The 17,835-nt window shown below is 32.9% G+C and overlaps 1 protein-coding gene across 3 annotated transcripts in view; it reads left to right on the top strand.

The window, feature by feature from the left end:
- The window catches only part of ANAPC1 (anaphase promoting complex subunit 1), a 136,125-nt gene extending 119,302 nt beyond the window's left edge, over positions 1–16,823 (top strand). For all 3 annotated transcript variants that reach the window (XR_012486073.1, XM_074287685.1, XM_074287684.1), the window contains 4 exons: positions 493–588; positions 3,519–3,717; positions 10,862–10,996; positions 16,464–16,823. Coding sequence is in view for 2 of the 3 variants with exons in the window: in XM_074287685.1 (XP_074143786.1) it covers positions 493–588; positions 3,519–3,717; positions 10,862–10,996; positions 16,464–16,579 (546 nt within the window). In the remaining variant the exon portion in view is untranslated. The remainder of the gene's footprint in view (positions 1–492; positions 589–3,518; positions 3,718–10,861; positions 10,997–16,463) is intronic.
- Positions 16,824–17,835: the final 1,012 nt, after the last annotated feature.

Here is a 17,835-nt window from a genome sequence, read left to right as displayed (position 1 = left end):
ACATGCTGTGCCAACAGAATAGATACTCTAGAAGATGTTTGGAAAAGCTTAATGTCTATTATCTGAGGTTCAGCCTACATTTGGAAAGCTTCATCACCTAGACACAAGTTGATGGTATATTTGTTGTTTTTTGGCCACAACAGCTCTTAAAAAGAGTTTATGATCTGTTTGGAAACAAAATATATCTCTGAAATCTCAGGTCTTTGAAATACTAGATTAATCCAAATTATATTTTATTGTCATTTATGTTTCAGATATTTCTACAGTCAAGTAGACTGTAAGACACTTATTTAAGAAATGAGGTTGCCATTTTTTTAAATAATCCACTTGCAAAATATATAATACTGTATCACAGTGCTACCATAATACATAATATTATCCCTTAATGGTATTTAGCATAGTACTGTATAGAGGATATACTTAATAAATATTTATTCAATTAAAAATATGTGTATTTTATATATATACTGTTTGCAATTTTTTATCTTTCAGAAACAAGAAATTCTTGATCTCTTTTCTTCAATACTTTATGAATGTGTCACTCAGGAGAATCCAGAAATGCTGCCTGCATATATAGCAATAGATCAGGTACTTGATAAATGGAGAGTGGGTTTGGGAAAAAATGTTTTGGTGTGATTTTGTGCCTTTTTTCCAGTAAAGTTTGTTAACTTTATTGGTTTCTTTATTCTTTTCAGAAATAAAAATTCTTTTAAATATGTTCAAGGTCATCAAATATTCATAGAATATTTAAAAGAGTCATCCCTATGTATTAATAATGGCAATGATAATAGTTAATGGCTTCCTTTACATAATTTTGTGAAGTAGGCAAAATGTGCCTTCAGTGCTTCCAAGCTCCCTTTTTTATTTCCCTTTTATTCTATTTCTTTTCTATTCTTCCTTTGGGGAATCTGTTTTCTTCCCCCTTCATATTTTCCTCACTCCAAGCTTTCCAGGACAAATCAGATAAGCTCATTCATACAAAGGTAAAAATGACTGATAAAAAGACTTAAATTGTTTTCCTTTTAACAGGAAATAAAGCAAACCAGTAAACTGATCTTTAATGATGAAATCTCTGCCATCAAAAAAAAGTACATATTGAAAGATATTTGTAAACAAAGCAATCTTCTTGATAAGACTTATCTTTTCAAAACTAATTTTTTTTTCATATCTCTTATTTTTGTGTCACTTCTATTAGGTACTGTCTACTAGAAAACCATCTTTTATAATAAAGAATAAAAAAAGGAATAATAATATTAATAACTGGTATTTATATGGCACTTCAAGGTTTGCAAAATACTTTATATATGTTAACTCATTTAATCCTCACAATAAGCCTGTAAAGTATAGAAGTCTATAAAATATAAAAGTTACTATCCTTATTTTATAAATGAGAAAATTGAGGCAGATCATGGTTAAGTGACCTTGGGATCTCAGATTGGGTTTTGTATCAGATCTTCTAGATTTGGGTATGATGCTACCTAACTGTCTCTAAGTAATGTTTCCAAAAAGTCTAATGCTGTATGCAGTTTCACGCTGATCTTTCAATACCCTTCCCCTTTTCAAAGAAATAGAAGAAGGTACATTCCCCATTTTAAAAATAATTTCATTTATCTCACACCTACTATATATCAGGCACTGTGTTATGCATTCTACAAATATCTGATTTGACTCTGTTTTACAGATGAAGAAACTAAGGCAGGCCGAGATTAAATAACTTGCTCAAGTCACAAAGCTCTTAAGTATCTAAGGAAGGATTTTAGTCAGGTTTTCCTAACTTCAGGCCTGGCCCTCTCTCCACCACATCATTTCTCTACTTCTAAATATATGGAGAGGACTCTCGAGATGGTTCATCTATGCTACTTTCTCTTCCTCACTCTTCAGCCTGGCATTAAGGCTTAATGTCTCCAATCTACTTTTACAAATATCTCATATTTTTCCCTTTCCTGTTATTTTCCCTATCAAACTGAAATACTAGGTGTTCATAGAATTCAGCATTCATTTTCTATCTTCTCCCATATCTTTTTTTTTTTTGTTTTTTTTTATTTAGAATTTTTCCCACAGTATATATGCATGAGTAATTTTTTTTTTTATTCATTTTTCCAAATTATCCCTTCCCTCCCTCCACTCCCTCCCCCCGATGGCAGGTAATCCCATACATTTTACATGTGTTACAATATAACCTAGACACAATATATGTGTGTAAATACCATTTTCTTGTTGCACATTAATTATTAGCTTCCGAAGGTATAAGTAACCTGGGTAGATAGACAGTAGTGCTAACAATTTACATTCGCTTCCCAGTGTTCCTTCTCTGGGTATAGTTATTTCTGTCCATCATTGATCAACTGGAAGTGAGTTGGATCTTCTTTATGTTGAAGATTTCCACTTCCATCAGAATACATCCTCATACAGCATTGTTGTTGAAGTGTATAGTGATCTTCTGGTTCTGCTCATTTCACTCAGCAACAGTTGATTTAAGTCTCTCCAAGCCTCTCTGTATTCCTCCTGCTGGTCATTTCTTACAGAGCAATAATATTCCATAACCTTCATATACCATAATTTACCCAACCATTCTCCAATTGATGGACATCCATTCAACTTCCAGTTTTTAGCTACAACAAAAAGAGCTGCCACAAACATTTTTATCTTCTCCCATATCTTTACACAAACTGTCCTAGACAACCTAAAATACATTTCTTCCCCATCTTTGCCTTAATTAATAGTTCAGAAGCTACCCCTTTTTAGAAATCTCTTCTATGCTCTCCTACTAGTATTCTCTTCCTCAAATTATTTTGTATTTACTTATCCATGTAAGTATATTAGGACTTTTTAAGAGTAAGGACGTTCCCCCAGCCTTGCATAGAGTGAGAAATGTTGGGATTTAATTGCTCAGGTTTTGTTTAGCTTTTCCCCTCTCACTCTTTTTCCCATCTCTTACATCTCCAGATTTGTTTATCTCTATTTTGAGAGGTTAAAATTCAGCAAATATTTAGAAGGGGCATACTATATATTACAACACATGCTGAGTCCTAGAGATACAAAATCAGGAAAATAAACTTCCTCAAAGAATAGACAGACGTTCTGATGTTCTAAAGATTTGAAAGCTGTAGGATAATTGGGTTAGAAATGAGGTATATTGTTTTTTACTTTATAATGGCTTTACTGGCCTTCGTTGTGTTTCAAAGGTGATTGGTTTCAGCATGATGGAGGCTCTTCTTGGCACACATCCACCAGACAGACAATGGATGTAATGTCCGCAATAGCACAGTGATTGACACGTAATGGGCATTTAATGTTTATTGACTGACTAGTAATTATATCTATAGGGTAAAATCCACCCAAAATGGAGAGAAAAATGACTCACTTGGCAATGAAGTATTATTTGATGCATCTAAGTTATTAAATTATCATAGGAACCGTATATATCTATGTATACAATAACTTCACTTATTTATAAAAATTGGGTATCCTGTTCTAGGTGAAATATCACTTTTTGTATTTTGTTTTTTCTCTTCAAGGCTGTCAGAAGACTAGAAAGAAGGGAAATGTCTGAGACTTTTGAACTTTGGCAAATAAAGTTGGTATTAGAATTCTTTAGCTCCAGAAGCCACCAGGAGAGAATGCAGAAGATCCCTAGTCGAGGTCTTTTTATGAACTCTGAATTCCTTCCTGTGATGAAATGCACGATTGATAATGCTCTGGATCAATGGTTACAAGGTAAATGAAACATAAGATAACACTGATTTTTGATATACAATATGTTTTTTAAATTTCTTGGATGAGGAGAGAATTGTCTGAATAAAAGCTAGATCACCTATCTAGGAATTAAAATTTCTGTTTTAGGGATCTGAAACCTAAATACCTATTTTAACCACAGCTTCTAAAAAATGTACTCAAACAAGTCTGAAACAATGTTTTTTGTATTTGAAGCTTTAGTACATACTCTTAAACAGGTAAATGTTTAAAAAAAAAAAAATATGGTCAATTATGCTAATAATTTTCCTAATATTAAACCAGCCCTGCATTCCTGGTATAAATCCTACTTGATCATAGTGTATTATCCTGGGGATGATTTTCTGAAGTCTTTTTGCTAATATCTTATTTAAGATTTTAGCATCAATATTCATTAAGGAAATTGGTCTATAGTTTAATTTCTCAGTTTTCGACCTACCTGGTTTAGGTATCAGTACCATGTCTGTGTCATAAAAGAAGTTTGGCAGGACTCCTTCATCCCCTATTTTTTCAAATAGTTTATATAACATTTGGGGCTAGTTGTTCTTTAAATGTTTGGTAGAATTCACATGTAAATCCATCTGGTCCTGGGGATTTTTTCCTAGGGAATTGATTAATAAATGTTATTGATGAATGAATTTGTATTTCTTCAGCTCCATGAGTAAATTTTTAGGATTAAAGTAATTAATTTAGGAACTTTAATCATGTATTTAATAATGCTAGCTTGTCAATGGAAATAAAGATTTGATTCACAGAGGATTGTTGTTTTATTATATAGGAAGGGTCATTTCTTTTACAAGTAAAAATGTAAAGTGAGAATTTCTTGAAAAGTTTCTCATGTAAAAGGTACTTGCTTTAAACGGTGCATATTTTCATTTTGAATCTTCATGCCTTGTTTTTAAAAGCTTAGATGCTCTTATATATATAATCTCAGTCACCCAGGGTGAGCTGATGTTAGATTTTAGTCAAAACAGTAGACACTACTACAGTTTTTCAAATGAATATGAGAGTAATTGTTGAAACCATAGTTTCATCAAGCAGAAACACCAAGAGACAACAACGAGGTGGTACAGTGGATAGGGCACTGGGCCCAGAGTCAGGAAGAGCTAAGTTGAAATTTGGCCTCAAACACTTATTAGCTTTGTGAACCTGGACAGCTCATTTCACCCCTACTTACCTTTTCTCAGTTGTAAAATAGGGACATAGAAAAGAAGGAAATGGCAGACTACTCCAATATATCTGCCAAGAAAACTCCAAATGGAGTCACAGAGGTTCAAACACGATTGAATAACAATAAAGCTCTCTAAAAACTAAGCCATAAAGTAAGTTGCATGTGAAGCCCATGTCAAAAGCAACAATTGTAATTTCATATTTGCCATATTTGTCTTTGTGGCTAATATCTACTGTAAATCTGACAATTTTCCTCAGGCTTAAAGAAGTTACATTTCACTAAAAAATAATTTGTATAAGTTTCTAGTTTTAAAATCTGACCAACTAGTAATTGAATTAGAAAATGAAACCTTTAACCCTTATTAACATTTTCTTTACTTCCATGTAACTTAATACTATTTTAGTTTTTTCTTTATTACTTTTGTTCATTACTTATCTTCCCAACTAAATTTTAAATTTCTTAAGTGAAAGGACCACTCCTACCTCTGTATTTCCAACATGCATGATATAATGCTGAACAAATGCTAGGTATTCAATAAATGTTTCATTGATTAGTTTACTAATAGAACTAAGAAGAAATAAAATTTTTGTCTCAAAGATAAGGATCAGAAACTTTTAAAAAATTGTTGCAGTGATTTGCATGTGATAGTCATTAAACTACTAGTAGTTGAACTGAATTGAAGAATTGTAAGATACCTCCCATTTCTTACTGCTTATTGTGAACTGATACACAAAGCTATCTAAAGACCTCCTTCATGCTTAAAAATACATAATAATAATATAATGATGAAATGTGCTTTAAGATTTACAAAACACTTTTTCTTACAAATACCCCATGTTAGAGAAAAGAAACAGACTAGTAACACAGCTTATTATCTTTAGGTGTGATTCAAACCCAAGCCTCCCAGACTCCAAATCTAGGACTCTTGCATTGATGTCATGGAATCAAACTACAGATTGTAGAGAATTATTATGTAAAATACATTTGCTTTATATTTTTAGCCTTTTAAAATTTATATGTAAGTTTTAAAAATACTGAACTTAAACATCAAATAAAATAAGCATTTCTGTATATAAAGTAGAACAGGAAAAAAATATTGTGACAGGAAACTGCAAATCTCTGCCATTTCTCCTAAGTAAATACTTTGACTTTACAAAGAATTCAAATGAGACACAAGTAAATATTTGGTAGCTCTTCTGAAAAGATATGTAAAGTAGGGAAAATATATGTAGTGTCCTTAGATACCAGTAAAAATTTTGACAAAGGATTACAATGTTCTTAAATCATATAAATTACTCAGTTCTTTATAAAGTAACTTGGATTTTTAAAGCCTTCTCATCTTGAGAATTTTTGTAATGAATTAATTTTATTATTGTAGATAATAGAGAGCAGGGAGAGATGGCTAAATTATTAAGTGTCAGAATAAGGATCCAAAAAGGTGTCTTTCAATTCTAAAGTTGTCTTGATTTAATAGTCATATATATGCATTTATGTATATAAAACTAATATCTTTGAATGTTTGAAAGATTGTCACAAGATCTTTAATCTGGAGGTCAATCACAGGCTATTGGTATTGAAAGACCCTTCAGAAGCCATTCAAGTCTAACCTTAACCTGGGTGCCAACAAGAATCTTATAGCCAGCAAAAGGTCATCTAACTTTTCCTTAAAAACTTCTAGTGAGAGAAAAACCCTTTATTTTACTGAGCCAACCCGCTCCTCTTTTGGATATCTCCAATGACATTAAACCTGATTATGCTTCTTTGCAACTTTTTATTGTTCTTAGTTCTACGTTCTTCTGACAGGCAGAAAAGGGTATCTACATGATAACCCTTGAAATACTTGACACCATCTTCTTGTATCCTTTTCTTATATAGGCTAAAGCTCCATTTCTTTATTTAAGCCTCTTATGCTATATCCTCAAACCTCACCATCCCAATTTTCCTCCTGGAGACATCCTATCTTAATCAGTAACTTCTTAAAACATGACACTCTCAATACAACATTTAAGATACCTGATAACCACAAATCATATAATAGGGCTGTCATATCATTATTTTTGGATGTTCATATCATTATTTTTGGATGTTCTGGTGTTCTTATTGTAGCCTAATCATTTTAGCTTTTTTGGCTTTCATACCACAGTATTCTCCATTTCATTGCTTTAAAACAAATATGCAGGGCCAGCTAGGTGGTACAGTGGATAGAGCACCAGCCCTGAAGTCAGGAGGATCTGAGTTCAAATTTGATCACACTTCCTTGCTGTGTGACCCTGGGCAAGTCACTTAACTCCAGTTGCCTCAGGAAGAAAAATTATGCTAAATTTTACATATTACTTTCAGAGCTATCCCACTTGTCTGAACTTCTCTCTGTTTTTTTCTGTGTATTTAAAAGGCTTAGTGGCCCACTTTGACAAGGGGCATGCTATTTTAATCTCTACTCACACCAATTCAATGGAATGAAAGAAAGGATGAGAAAGAACCTTGTAATAAATTAGCATAGTTAAGCAGAGTGAATCCATACAAGTGGTCATATCCAAAAATGTTTGTCTCTCTTTTTGCACCTTGACTCCATTGCCATTATAAGAAGGTGGTAATCTTCAGGATATATGTGGTTGGTCAATGAGTTGATTAGAGTTCTTATGTCTTTCAAAGTTATTTTTCCTTTTAGTGTTGCTTTTCTTATATAAATTACTCTGAGTCTGTTCCTTTTGTATCAATGCCAGTTCATGCTAGCCATAATTCTCTGAAATAGTTATCTTTTGGTATTTCTTAAGGCATAACGCTATTCCATTACATTTATATACCATAGTTTGTTAAGCTAATCAAGAATTATCAAAGAGGCAGTCCAAGGCATTCCCTTAGATCTTAGTTCTTTACTTTTTCCTCTTTTAATTCTCTTTTCAAAGTCAGTAACTTTATTTTACTTCCAAAACTTCCCTTCCTGACATTACTTTTTTTCTTAATTTTCTCCTCCCATCCTTATTTATTTCCTTGTATCAAATTTGGTGTTTTTTTCATACCAAATCATTTTGGATATTCTATCCTTCTTTGTCTTTTTCATATAAGAGTAAGATTCTTCTGAATGTAGATCATAATATAACATTCTTTTTTGTTGTTGCTTACTTGCATTTTGTTTTTTTACTTTTACTTTTTTTACTTTACATTTACTTTCTTTTTTTGATCTGATTTCTCTTGTGCAGCAAGAGAATTGTATAAATATGTTTATATATACTGGATTTAACATATATTTTAACATGTTTAATATATATATTGAATTGTTTGCCATCTAGGGAAGGGGGTGGAGGGAAGGAGAAAAAAATCTGAAACACAAGGCTATGCAAGGGTAAATGTCAAATTATCCATGCATATGTTTTGGAAATAAAAAGCTTTATTTAAAAAACAAAACAAAAGAAAAGAAAACTAAGGTTCTTCTGATTCTCACTTTCCCCCTTTCTCCACGTTTTTATATTTTTCCATATGCTACTTATGAAAAGCATCAAGTTCTTGCCTCCTTTCTATATTTGTGAGGATTAACCATCTCTTTTCTCTCTTCAGAGACCTTCAGATTAGAAACAATTTGCTCCACTATCCTCTGTTTAGCTCCCACAATACCCTTTGAAGACATTACCATTCTGAAGTGACACTTACTGCTTCTATGAATGCTGGGCCTAGGTCATCTTTTACCTATTTCCACATGCTCAAATAAATGTACTTTTCTAGATTTCTCTTGACTGCTGTGTTTACATTTCAAAGTTCCTAGTCATCTCTGGGTTTTTTATCAGAAAAGCTTTGAAAGCCCTCTATTGCATGGAAAATCCATTTTTCCTACTGTAGGATTTTTTTTTAAATAGATAATTTAATAGATTTTTATTTACAAGATATATGCATGGGTAATTTTTTAGCATTGACCCTTGCAAAACCATTTGTTTCAACTTTTCCCCTCCTTCTCTCCACTTTCTCCCCCAGATGGCAGGTAGACCAATACATGTTAAATACATATGTATGCATATCCATACAATTATTTTGCTGCACAAGAAAAATCAGACTTTGAAATAATGTAAAATTAACCTGTGAAGAAAATCAAAAATGCAAGCAGACAAAAACATCTCATAAAAAATGCTATGTAAGAGTAGTAATGAATTGTACCAGCTACACCCAGCGAAAGAAATCTGGGAAATGAGTGTGAACCACTACATAGAATTCCCAATCCCTCTATTTTAAAATTTGGCTCTGAAGATGAACTCTAGTCTTCTTTATTCTCCAAATATGTTTTAACAGTGGAGTTCTTTCTTCTTTCCCAGTTCATTTTTTTTTAAATAAGAGATCTTAGGGTTAGCACCTCTTATCATTGGGTGGGAGGTCATGGTGCTTCAAGCTTCCCTTCAGCTCTCCATTCTGACCAGGAACCCCAAAATAAGAGTGCCAAGCTCCAGCAAGTGCCCAGAGCCGGCATTTCCCTTGTTCTATTGCCTCTGCACTTACTGGGTTTTGGTTCCTTCTCACCCAGGCCATGTCTCAGCAGCACAGCTGAGCCTGACATTCCCAATCAGCAGAGATTCACTCTATCTTCCTGGACTCAAACACAACTCAACAAACAGTCTGGAGGTGAAAGTGTCTGTTGTTCCCACTAAGACTCCAGCCATACCCAGCTAGCCTGAGGGGTCCCCACTTGATTATTCTTTGGAGCTAGCCTGGAGGTATTTACATTTCAGACAGGTTAGTTCCCCAAACCTGGGGATTCTTCAGATATTCTTGGGTTGGGAGACTGGGTCTCCTGTGTAATTGATTTTTTTCATCAGTCTGTGTTCACCCTAAGGTGCAAATTTGTTCCATTTGTGGGGGAAATCTTGAGAACTTGAAATTTATCAGTCTACTCCACCATCTTCCCAAAATCCTTCCTGAAGTTTCTTTTGAGAAGTGATTTATAGATTCTTTAGGATGTTTTTTTGAAATAGGCCACTTTTAAAAAATCATGATTATCAGAGAATTCAAGGATTTAAAAATTATTTTTCCCTAACCTATTTTTTAAAAGTCTTTTCATTTAATTGTAGAAATATAATCTTTATGGAAAACTAATGTTTCCTTTTGAGTTTCTACCTGCAGTTGTTAGGGAGTTAATTCTCCTTTTGGAGCATATTTAGATTTGCCAGAATTTTCAGTGTTATTATTATTTTTAATCCCACTAGCTTTAATCCTGAATTAGGGCTAAATGTGTTGGAGCCAAGCTCTGTCACTCATTGTATACTTTTGGGTTTTATTATTGGCCCTATTTAATCTTGTCCTGACTTCTCTGGGTTAATTCACTGACCTCTGCTTCTCAAAATTAGCCCATTTAAAGCACTGAATCTTCTAAACAGAATCTGAAGCATCTCTAGTTTTAGGCTGTTTAGGTCCCTTTGCTCAATGATGCAGCTCAAAGAGGTTTCCAAGTGCCCATGAGAGGTTTCCTGATCTCTATATCTATTTCTGGTCAAGCTAGGAAATTGTCCTTTTCTTGTGCTGGCAACCTCCTTTCTTATTGTCCTCAGGCTTCTGGATTTCTAGTATAGTTCTGGGGTGAAGTAGAAGAATTCATTAGTGCTATGTCCTTTTTTTTTTTTTTTTTTTTAATTCAGTCTGGTATAAACTCTAGGGATTTTATTGATAAAATTTTATGCATACTCATCTTGGCTAGAAGTTCCTACCTTATACTTGTACGTTTTAATTTTTTTTTAACCTAAGACTCCTATTCCATTTACTTCTCCTTAATAAATTACTTATTGAAAAGTAACTTAATATAGTATTTAAGTGAAATGAAATGAAATATCAGTACTTTTGAACTTAAAGCTCAGTTCAAATACCAATTCCTATATGTAGCCTTTCTTGATGTCCCTCTATCCCCCCCCACCAAATCCAAGTCATCTTATAATATATCTTAATCAGCTAGTTCACTTTGCCTTATTTTTTTTCTTTTAACAGCTGGAGGTGATGTGTGCCTACATTCCTATCTAAGTGGCCAACCCACAGAAGAATCTCACCTAAGCATGTTGGCGTGCTTCCTGATTTATCATTCTGTTCCTACCCCAGGGCAGCTGTCCGCTGGAGGATTAGAAGGTAATAGTGTCCGTCTTCTGTGTAAAATTATTGGATCATAGAGCTGATGGTGGAAGGTATTTCAGAGGCCCAACTTTTCCTCATTTTGTGGTTAGGGAAACTGAGGCCTATGCAGATTAAATGCCTTGCCCAAGATCACATGGACAATAAGCAAAAGAGGCAGAATTTGAACCAAGGTGCTTTAACTTCAGAGAGAGCTTTCATTTTCACTTATCTTCCACTTTGCATCCCTTTTTCTTTTAATTGCATTAATTCTTATTTTTTTTGTGTTGTAATTGAGAATGTTTTGTTGTGAAAAGTGACTAATTCACATTACTTTCTTGTTACTAACAGCAGAGTGCATTATTATGTACTTTTTAGGTCTTAAAAGATCCCCCCCAAAGTCTCATCAACTCCTAAAAAAAGATTATGTCCAAATATATTTATCTTTCTCAATAACTTTTCTGTGTTCATTCACACTTTCTTTGTATTTATCTGTCATTTTAGTTCTTATATTTTAAGTCTTTTATGAATTGTATTCATTATATGAATGTTATCATGATGCATAATTTTTAGTGTGTATAATTTTTAGGTGTATATTCTGACATAATGTTAATGATAGTCATTATACCACAGTTCCTTTGTAATTTGTGTCATCTAATTTCTGTCATGTTTTTTGAGGGGAAAAAAAATCAAATTTTTCAAGACTCCAAAGGATGGACCTTCATTTTCCCCATTTTAGATTTTTTGGAATATTTTTGGGTCCTTCTGTGTTTGATATGGATGATAATAATATTTGAGTTTTAATTCACCTGTTTGTCTTGTGTATTCCTTACCAAAAGACAAAACTTGTGAAAATGTAACAACATTCAATAATGTAACACAAATTAATTAACTATCTCATAAATAGATTTTTATTTGTTTATTTCTCAATTGCATGTAAAAAAAATTTTTTTAACAATCTTCTTTTTTTTAAATTCGGTGTTTCAAATTCTCTTGTTCCCTCCTATGCTGCCCCAACCTTGAGAAAGTAAGCAATTGTATATCATGCAAAACATATTTCCATATTAGACATCTTGCAAAAAAAAAAAAAAAAACAGGCAAAAAATAAAGTTTTAAAAAGTGTGCTTCAGTATGTACTCAGAATTCATCAGTTCTCTTTCTGGAGATAGCATTTTTTATCCTGGGTCCTTGAGAACTGTTTTGGATCATTGCTAAGTCTTTCACATTTGGTCATTCTCACAATGTTGTTGTTTCTGTGCACAGTGTTCTCCTAGTTCTGCTCAGTTTACTTTGCATGAGTTACATATGTCTTCATATGATTTTTCTGAAACCATCTGGTTTGGGTTTTGGTGGGTTTTTTGGGGGGGCTGAGGCAATTGTTGTTAAATTACTTGCCCAAGGTCATACAGCTAGGAGGTGTTAAGTGTCTGAGGCCATATTTGAGCTCAGGTCCTCCTGACTTCAGGGCTGGTGCTCTATCCATTGTACCACCTAGCTGCCCCTGGCTTGGCATTTTTTAATGGCACAGTAATACTCCATAACAAACATATATCACAACTTATTTAGCCAATTCCCAATTGATGGACTTTCTCTCCATTTCCCCTTCTTTTCCACTGCAAAAATGAGCTACTATAAATATTTTTATATAAATAGGTTCCTTTCCCTTTTCTTTGATATCTTAGGGATACAGATCCAGTTAATAGTTTTGCTGGGTAAGAGAGTGTGCACAGTTTATAGCTCTTTGGACATAGTTCCAAATTGTTCTTTAGAATAGTTGGATTAGTTTACAACTCCATTAACAATGCATTAGACATCTTTCCTCTTGTCATTTCATTTTCCTTTTCTGTCATGTTAGCACAGCTGATAGGTATGAGATGATATCTCATTTGTTTTAATGTGTGTTTCTCTAATCAGTAGTGAATTAGATCACGTTTTCATGAGACTATTATGAGCTTTGATTTCTTTTTTGGAAAAATGTCTAAGGTATTTCCAGTTGTAAATCTAAGTCTCATACTGATTTTAAGACCTACTTTGACCTAGATATTAATGTATTTCTTTCTCTGAAATTTTCATTTTTCTTGGAAGAATTACATGTAACTGAAGATTCTGAGAAATAGGCTATTATGAGTAATATACTAAATTTGACAAAAATTATGGTAATTTAGTTTCACTTTTCAAACCAACAATTGGATCAAATATAGGCAAATTCCTTGCTGTTAATTCTGTTCAAAATGATTAATTTCAAAGTAAAAGAAACCCCTACACAATAGAGGATGATATGGCATGTGATTGTGAAACAAAGTAGCATTTTCTTTTCCATACGATAGTAATTGGAAAATCTACAAAGTAGCCAAAGTGGAATTAAATGAGTGGAAATTAAAATTTTGAATTTAGTGTTTCTGTTTGACTAGAAACTTTTCAAATGAGCTAGAGTTTGTTCAATCAGCAATTATTTATGTGTCTATTGTAAAGACACAGTATGGAAATAATTTTTATTCTTTTATTTCATTCTGGTATGTATTTATCATCTTCTTTGTGCTGAGATTCTAGACAAGACAGATAATTTTGGACTGAAATGCTTGTCAGAAAGAGCCAGAAAAAAAGAATTCAGAACCAGAAAGAAAGAATTTAGGTACTGAGGAGCGAGTCAGTATCTAGCATGCATTGGCAGCAATCTAAAAAAAAAAATTCAGAGAACTTGAAATATCATATTCTAGAAGGCAAAGGTATAGGTTTATAGCCAAGAATAACTTACCCAGCAAAACTAAGTGTAATTCTATAAGGAACATATGGTCCTTTCACAGAAGAGTGTGAAAAGTATTCCTGATACTTTTATAAGTATATAAGTATTCCTGATAAAAGCAATATTATTGTGTAAAAACTTTGAAGTTCAAACATGGTAGTAGTTAAGAGAAATATAAAATGTTAAGTACAAGTGGACATTAATAAGAGACCAAATAAAGATAAACTGGTTACATTCAAATATGGCAAGATAATATATTTGTCCTATCTAAACTCTTAAGATCTGGGAATACTTCCCTTAGGTATTGATGATCTTGAGAAAAGATTGGAAAAAAGGGATAAAGAAAATAGTAACTAAGGGGACAGAGATGAAAAAAAAGGAAGGCCAAGGAAAATTATCTCACATAATGGGAGAGTGAAAGTAGACAGCTATACAAACAAGGAGAGGAAGTAGCTGACATGTCATTTTAAATCTCATCTTAGCTGGTCAGAGGAAGGAAAAATATACACCGTTAGGTACAGAATACATTTCACTCAAGGGGGAAATAAAAGAGATAGAGGATGAGGAAGAAATTAAGAGAGGATCTAGACTTAGCAAAACCACAGATATACAAAAATATTTATTGGATTTTTTTTTTTTTTTTTTTGAGACAGCTATCTGAGACAGGGAACCTGAACAAATAACCATATATTGGAGAATAGATCAACAAATTGTGGTATATAAATGTCATGAAAGACTATTGTGCTGTAAGAAATGATGAAGGAAATGGTTTGAGAAAAACTTAGGAAGGCAAGTTAGAAATGTTGTGGAGTGAAATGAACAGAACCAGAGAAACAATTTATACAATGACAGCAATATGATAAAGGCATACAGTTTTGAATAAATTCCATGATTTTAGAAAATTTGTGATGAAAAAAGCTACCCATTTCCTGATAAAAGTAGTGATGAACTACTAGTAGTGAAGTATGTAAAGTATATTTTTGTATATGGCCATTGCGTGGATTTGATTTACTTAATACACTTATTTGTTCCAAGGTGTTTTTTTTGGGAGGAGGGGCAGTTAGGAGAGGAAGTTGAAAGAAAAGGGAAGGAGTGAACAGTAATAATCCTTCCCAAAATTCTGCTGAAAAATTGTTAGTGCACAGAAAGAAGTTCAGAAGGAAACACAGACAAGAAAGAGTTTTGAAAGTAATGTATGTTTTATTGGATTCTTTAAAAAAAAGTAATGAGATTTTTTTCATTTAAAATCTTTTTTATATGAAAGTGCTCTAAATGTATAAAGTTCAAAAATTTAGAAAAAAATTAATTTTGAACATGAAAAGCCTTCAAAGTGATACTGTGCTTTATGCAATCAAATGTTTTGGGTTTGTTTTGTTTTGTTTTTTAAACAGAAAACAAAAAACACAGGATCTTATTGATAATTTTCAGTCTCGTTAATGTAAAAATATTCTGTAGCATGTCATTCATGAAAGACTTGTTTCATCCTTCATACTATTCAAAGACTACTGTAATGCATCCATAAATTATTTTCCTAAAAATTTTGAATGATTGTGATAGTATGTAAATAATAAAATTTTTGTAACCTCTAAAAAATTAATTGATGTAATCCTTTAAATATTCAGTCCTATCCTAATATGCCTTCCTAGGGTAAAAGTAATTCATAGGGTTCTTGAAGGCTACACCAGCAGAAGTTGAGTTTCTACAAAGATGGAAATGTGAGATAAGTTATTGTTTACTGGTCATTCAAGGATATCAACTAGCAAATTGCAGAGAGGATTTTCATCTGGTTGGACCCAGGATGAATGAATGTTTAGATAAATGTTTTTGGCAACTCATAAAGACTAATAACTACAAAGTTACAGAACTGTTTTGATCTGTTAGGAGGGGGATTATTCATGCTGAAGTATTAGAGTAATTTAAGCATCAGAGAGAGAATGTGTAGCCATCTATTATCTTCTGTTTCATTTAAGTGAAAGTAAAACTTTCTTCTAAATTATTAGCCACACTTCCTTTTTGCATAAATAACATGCAGAATGACAATATTCATGTACATTTTTTGCTCTTGATAATGCCTCATAGTATTATTATACTTTATAAACATTTTCTTAAAAAAGCAGTTCATGTAACTAAAATTATCTATCAATGTATTAACATGCCTCAGCATTGTGGAAAAGCACCTGAATCATAATAAATCAGAAAATCTGAATTTGAATCTAGTCTCTATCACTTAAATAATTGCATGACTTTTGAACTTGCTTCACCCCTTTAACCTCTGTTTTTCTCCTCTGTAAAATGATATGAACTAGGTGATCTCTAAGGTTTCTTGCAAGTCTATAAAATGATAATTGATAAAGGGGCAGTTAAATGCAGTTAAGTTAGAGCATTGGCTCTGAAGTCTAGAGGACTGTTGTTCAAATCCAGCCTCAGACATTAGCTTTGTGACCCTGGGCAAGTCATGTAGTCCTGACTGCCTCACTGTGGACTGTGGGTGTGGGTGTGGGTGTGGGTGAGAGAGAGAGAGAGAGAGAGAGAGAGAGATTGGTATGTTAAATTTCATTTTAAGTCAAGGTATTTATTTCTATATAGAGGGTTTCTATATGATATATGTAGTATATATAAATACACACACATATATGTAGGAATGTGTGTGTATATATGTAAGAATAACTGTATGTATATGTGTGCTTATAACGTATGCATATTTATATTTTTTTTAACCTGTTTCCCTTTCTCTTTCATTAGGAAGCATGAGTTTTTCTGAACTACTTCTAAAATTCAAGCAACTGAAGATGCCAGTTCGAGCTTTGCTAAGATTAGCTCCTTTGCTTCTTGGAAGTCCACAATCAATGGTACTATGATCACCCTAGTTAACAGACCTCTCCTGGATATGAATTCTGCACAAAAGTGACCAAACATCAAAGCCTGAAGTATTGTTTATAAGTTTGCAATAGAAATATGAAGAAAAATGAACTACAAAGACATCAAATTGTATTTTAAAACAAATGTTTTCAATGTTACAGAGAGCTCAGTTGCTGTTAGAATATGTAAAAGTGAATTTAAAAATAACTTTACTTTTGTAAATAAAGTTTTTTGTTTTCAAAACTACCTTGTTAAGTATTTTAGTTTAGAAGTGGCTATACCCTTACTAGACTTTATTTTTAAACTCTGGGGCAACCTGAAGTTCAGGAACTTAAGAAACATACCTCTAACCCCCTCTTTCTATAGCAAAAAAAAAAAAAAAAAAATAGCAATTTATGTAATTTTACATTAATCTGACTTTGTACCAAGGTTCAAAAATGTTTTGCTTAGCTCTTAATCAAGTAAAGGAAAAATTAGGCTTAAGTATTTAAAGAAATGTTTCAATGGAAGTTCATTGATGAGCAAGATTTAGGCTAGTTCTTAAGGTAAATCAGAGTTGGAAAAAATTCTGTCATGGAGGAGTCCAGTACCCTGAGTGTATTTCTTTTAATTTATTTTTGGAGCCCTTTGAGATCCTGTTTGGTTTACATGTTTTATGTTCCAAGGGGCAATTCATCCTCGGTTTTTTGTTTGTTTGTTTGTTTGTTTTCCATAGAAACAATTAGCCCAAAGATCAAAGTAGTAAAGATTTCCCAAATCCCTGACTAATGTGACAAGTGCCTTAGTAACTGAGAACTTCCCCCTCAAGGTTGTGTTTAATTTAGGGGCCTCATTCAGGAGCTTTCTTTCATTTCTGAAGGATTCAGAAAATTAGTCACTGTTTGACATAAGAAAACCAAACTTGGGCCCATTTTTCATAGGTGCATATAAAATAAAAGTAGGTTTTAGGGACACACTAGCAATTTTAATAAAGGTTATTTAAGCTATAGGAGTTTTGCAGTGAAGAGATTAAAAGTTTTTCCTGCCCATTTCAGCTCCTGTATTCAGTAGCAAAAGCATTTCCAAATGAGAGACAGTATGTAATAAATTAGTATGGGGGTGGGGGGCAGAAGAAGAAAACCAGTGAAGAAGACCTCAGTCTCCTTTGCTGAATCCTTTTCCTAATCTCATTTGTTAACCATCCATGGGTAGATGTCTTCAAGGATTTGCCCTGGGCCCTCTTGCCTTTATCCTATTTCTCTTGGTGATTTTATTA

Source organism: Sminthopsis crassicaudata, chromosome 2 (assembly GCF_048593235.1).
Source record: "Sminthopsis crassicaudata isolate SCR6 chromosome 2, ASM4859323v1, whole genome shotgun sequence".
Taxonomy (NCBI): domain Eukaryota; kingdom Metazoa; phylum Chordata; class Mammalia; order Dasyuromorphia; family Dasyuridae; genus Sminthopsis; species Sminthopsis crassicaudata.
The sequence above is the reverse complement of the archived record's forward strand: the minus strand, read 5'-3'. Positions and strand labels throughout refer to the sequence as shown.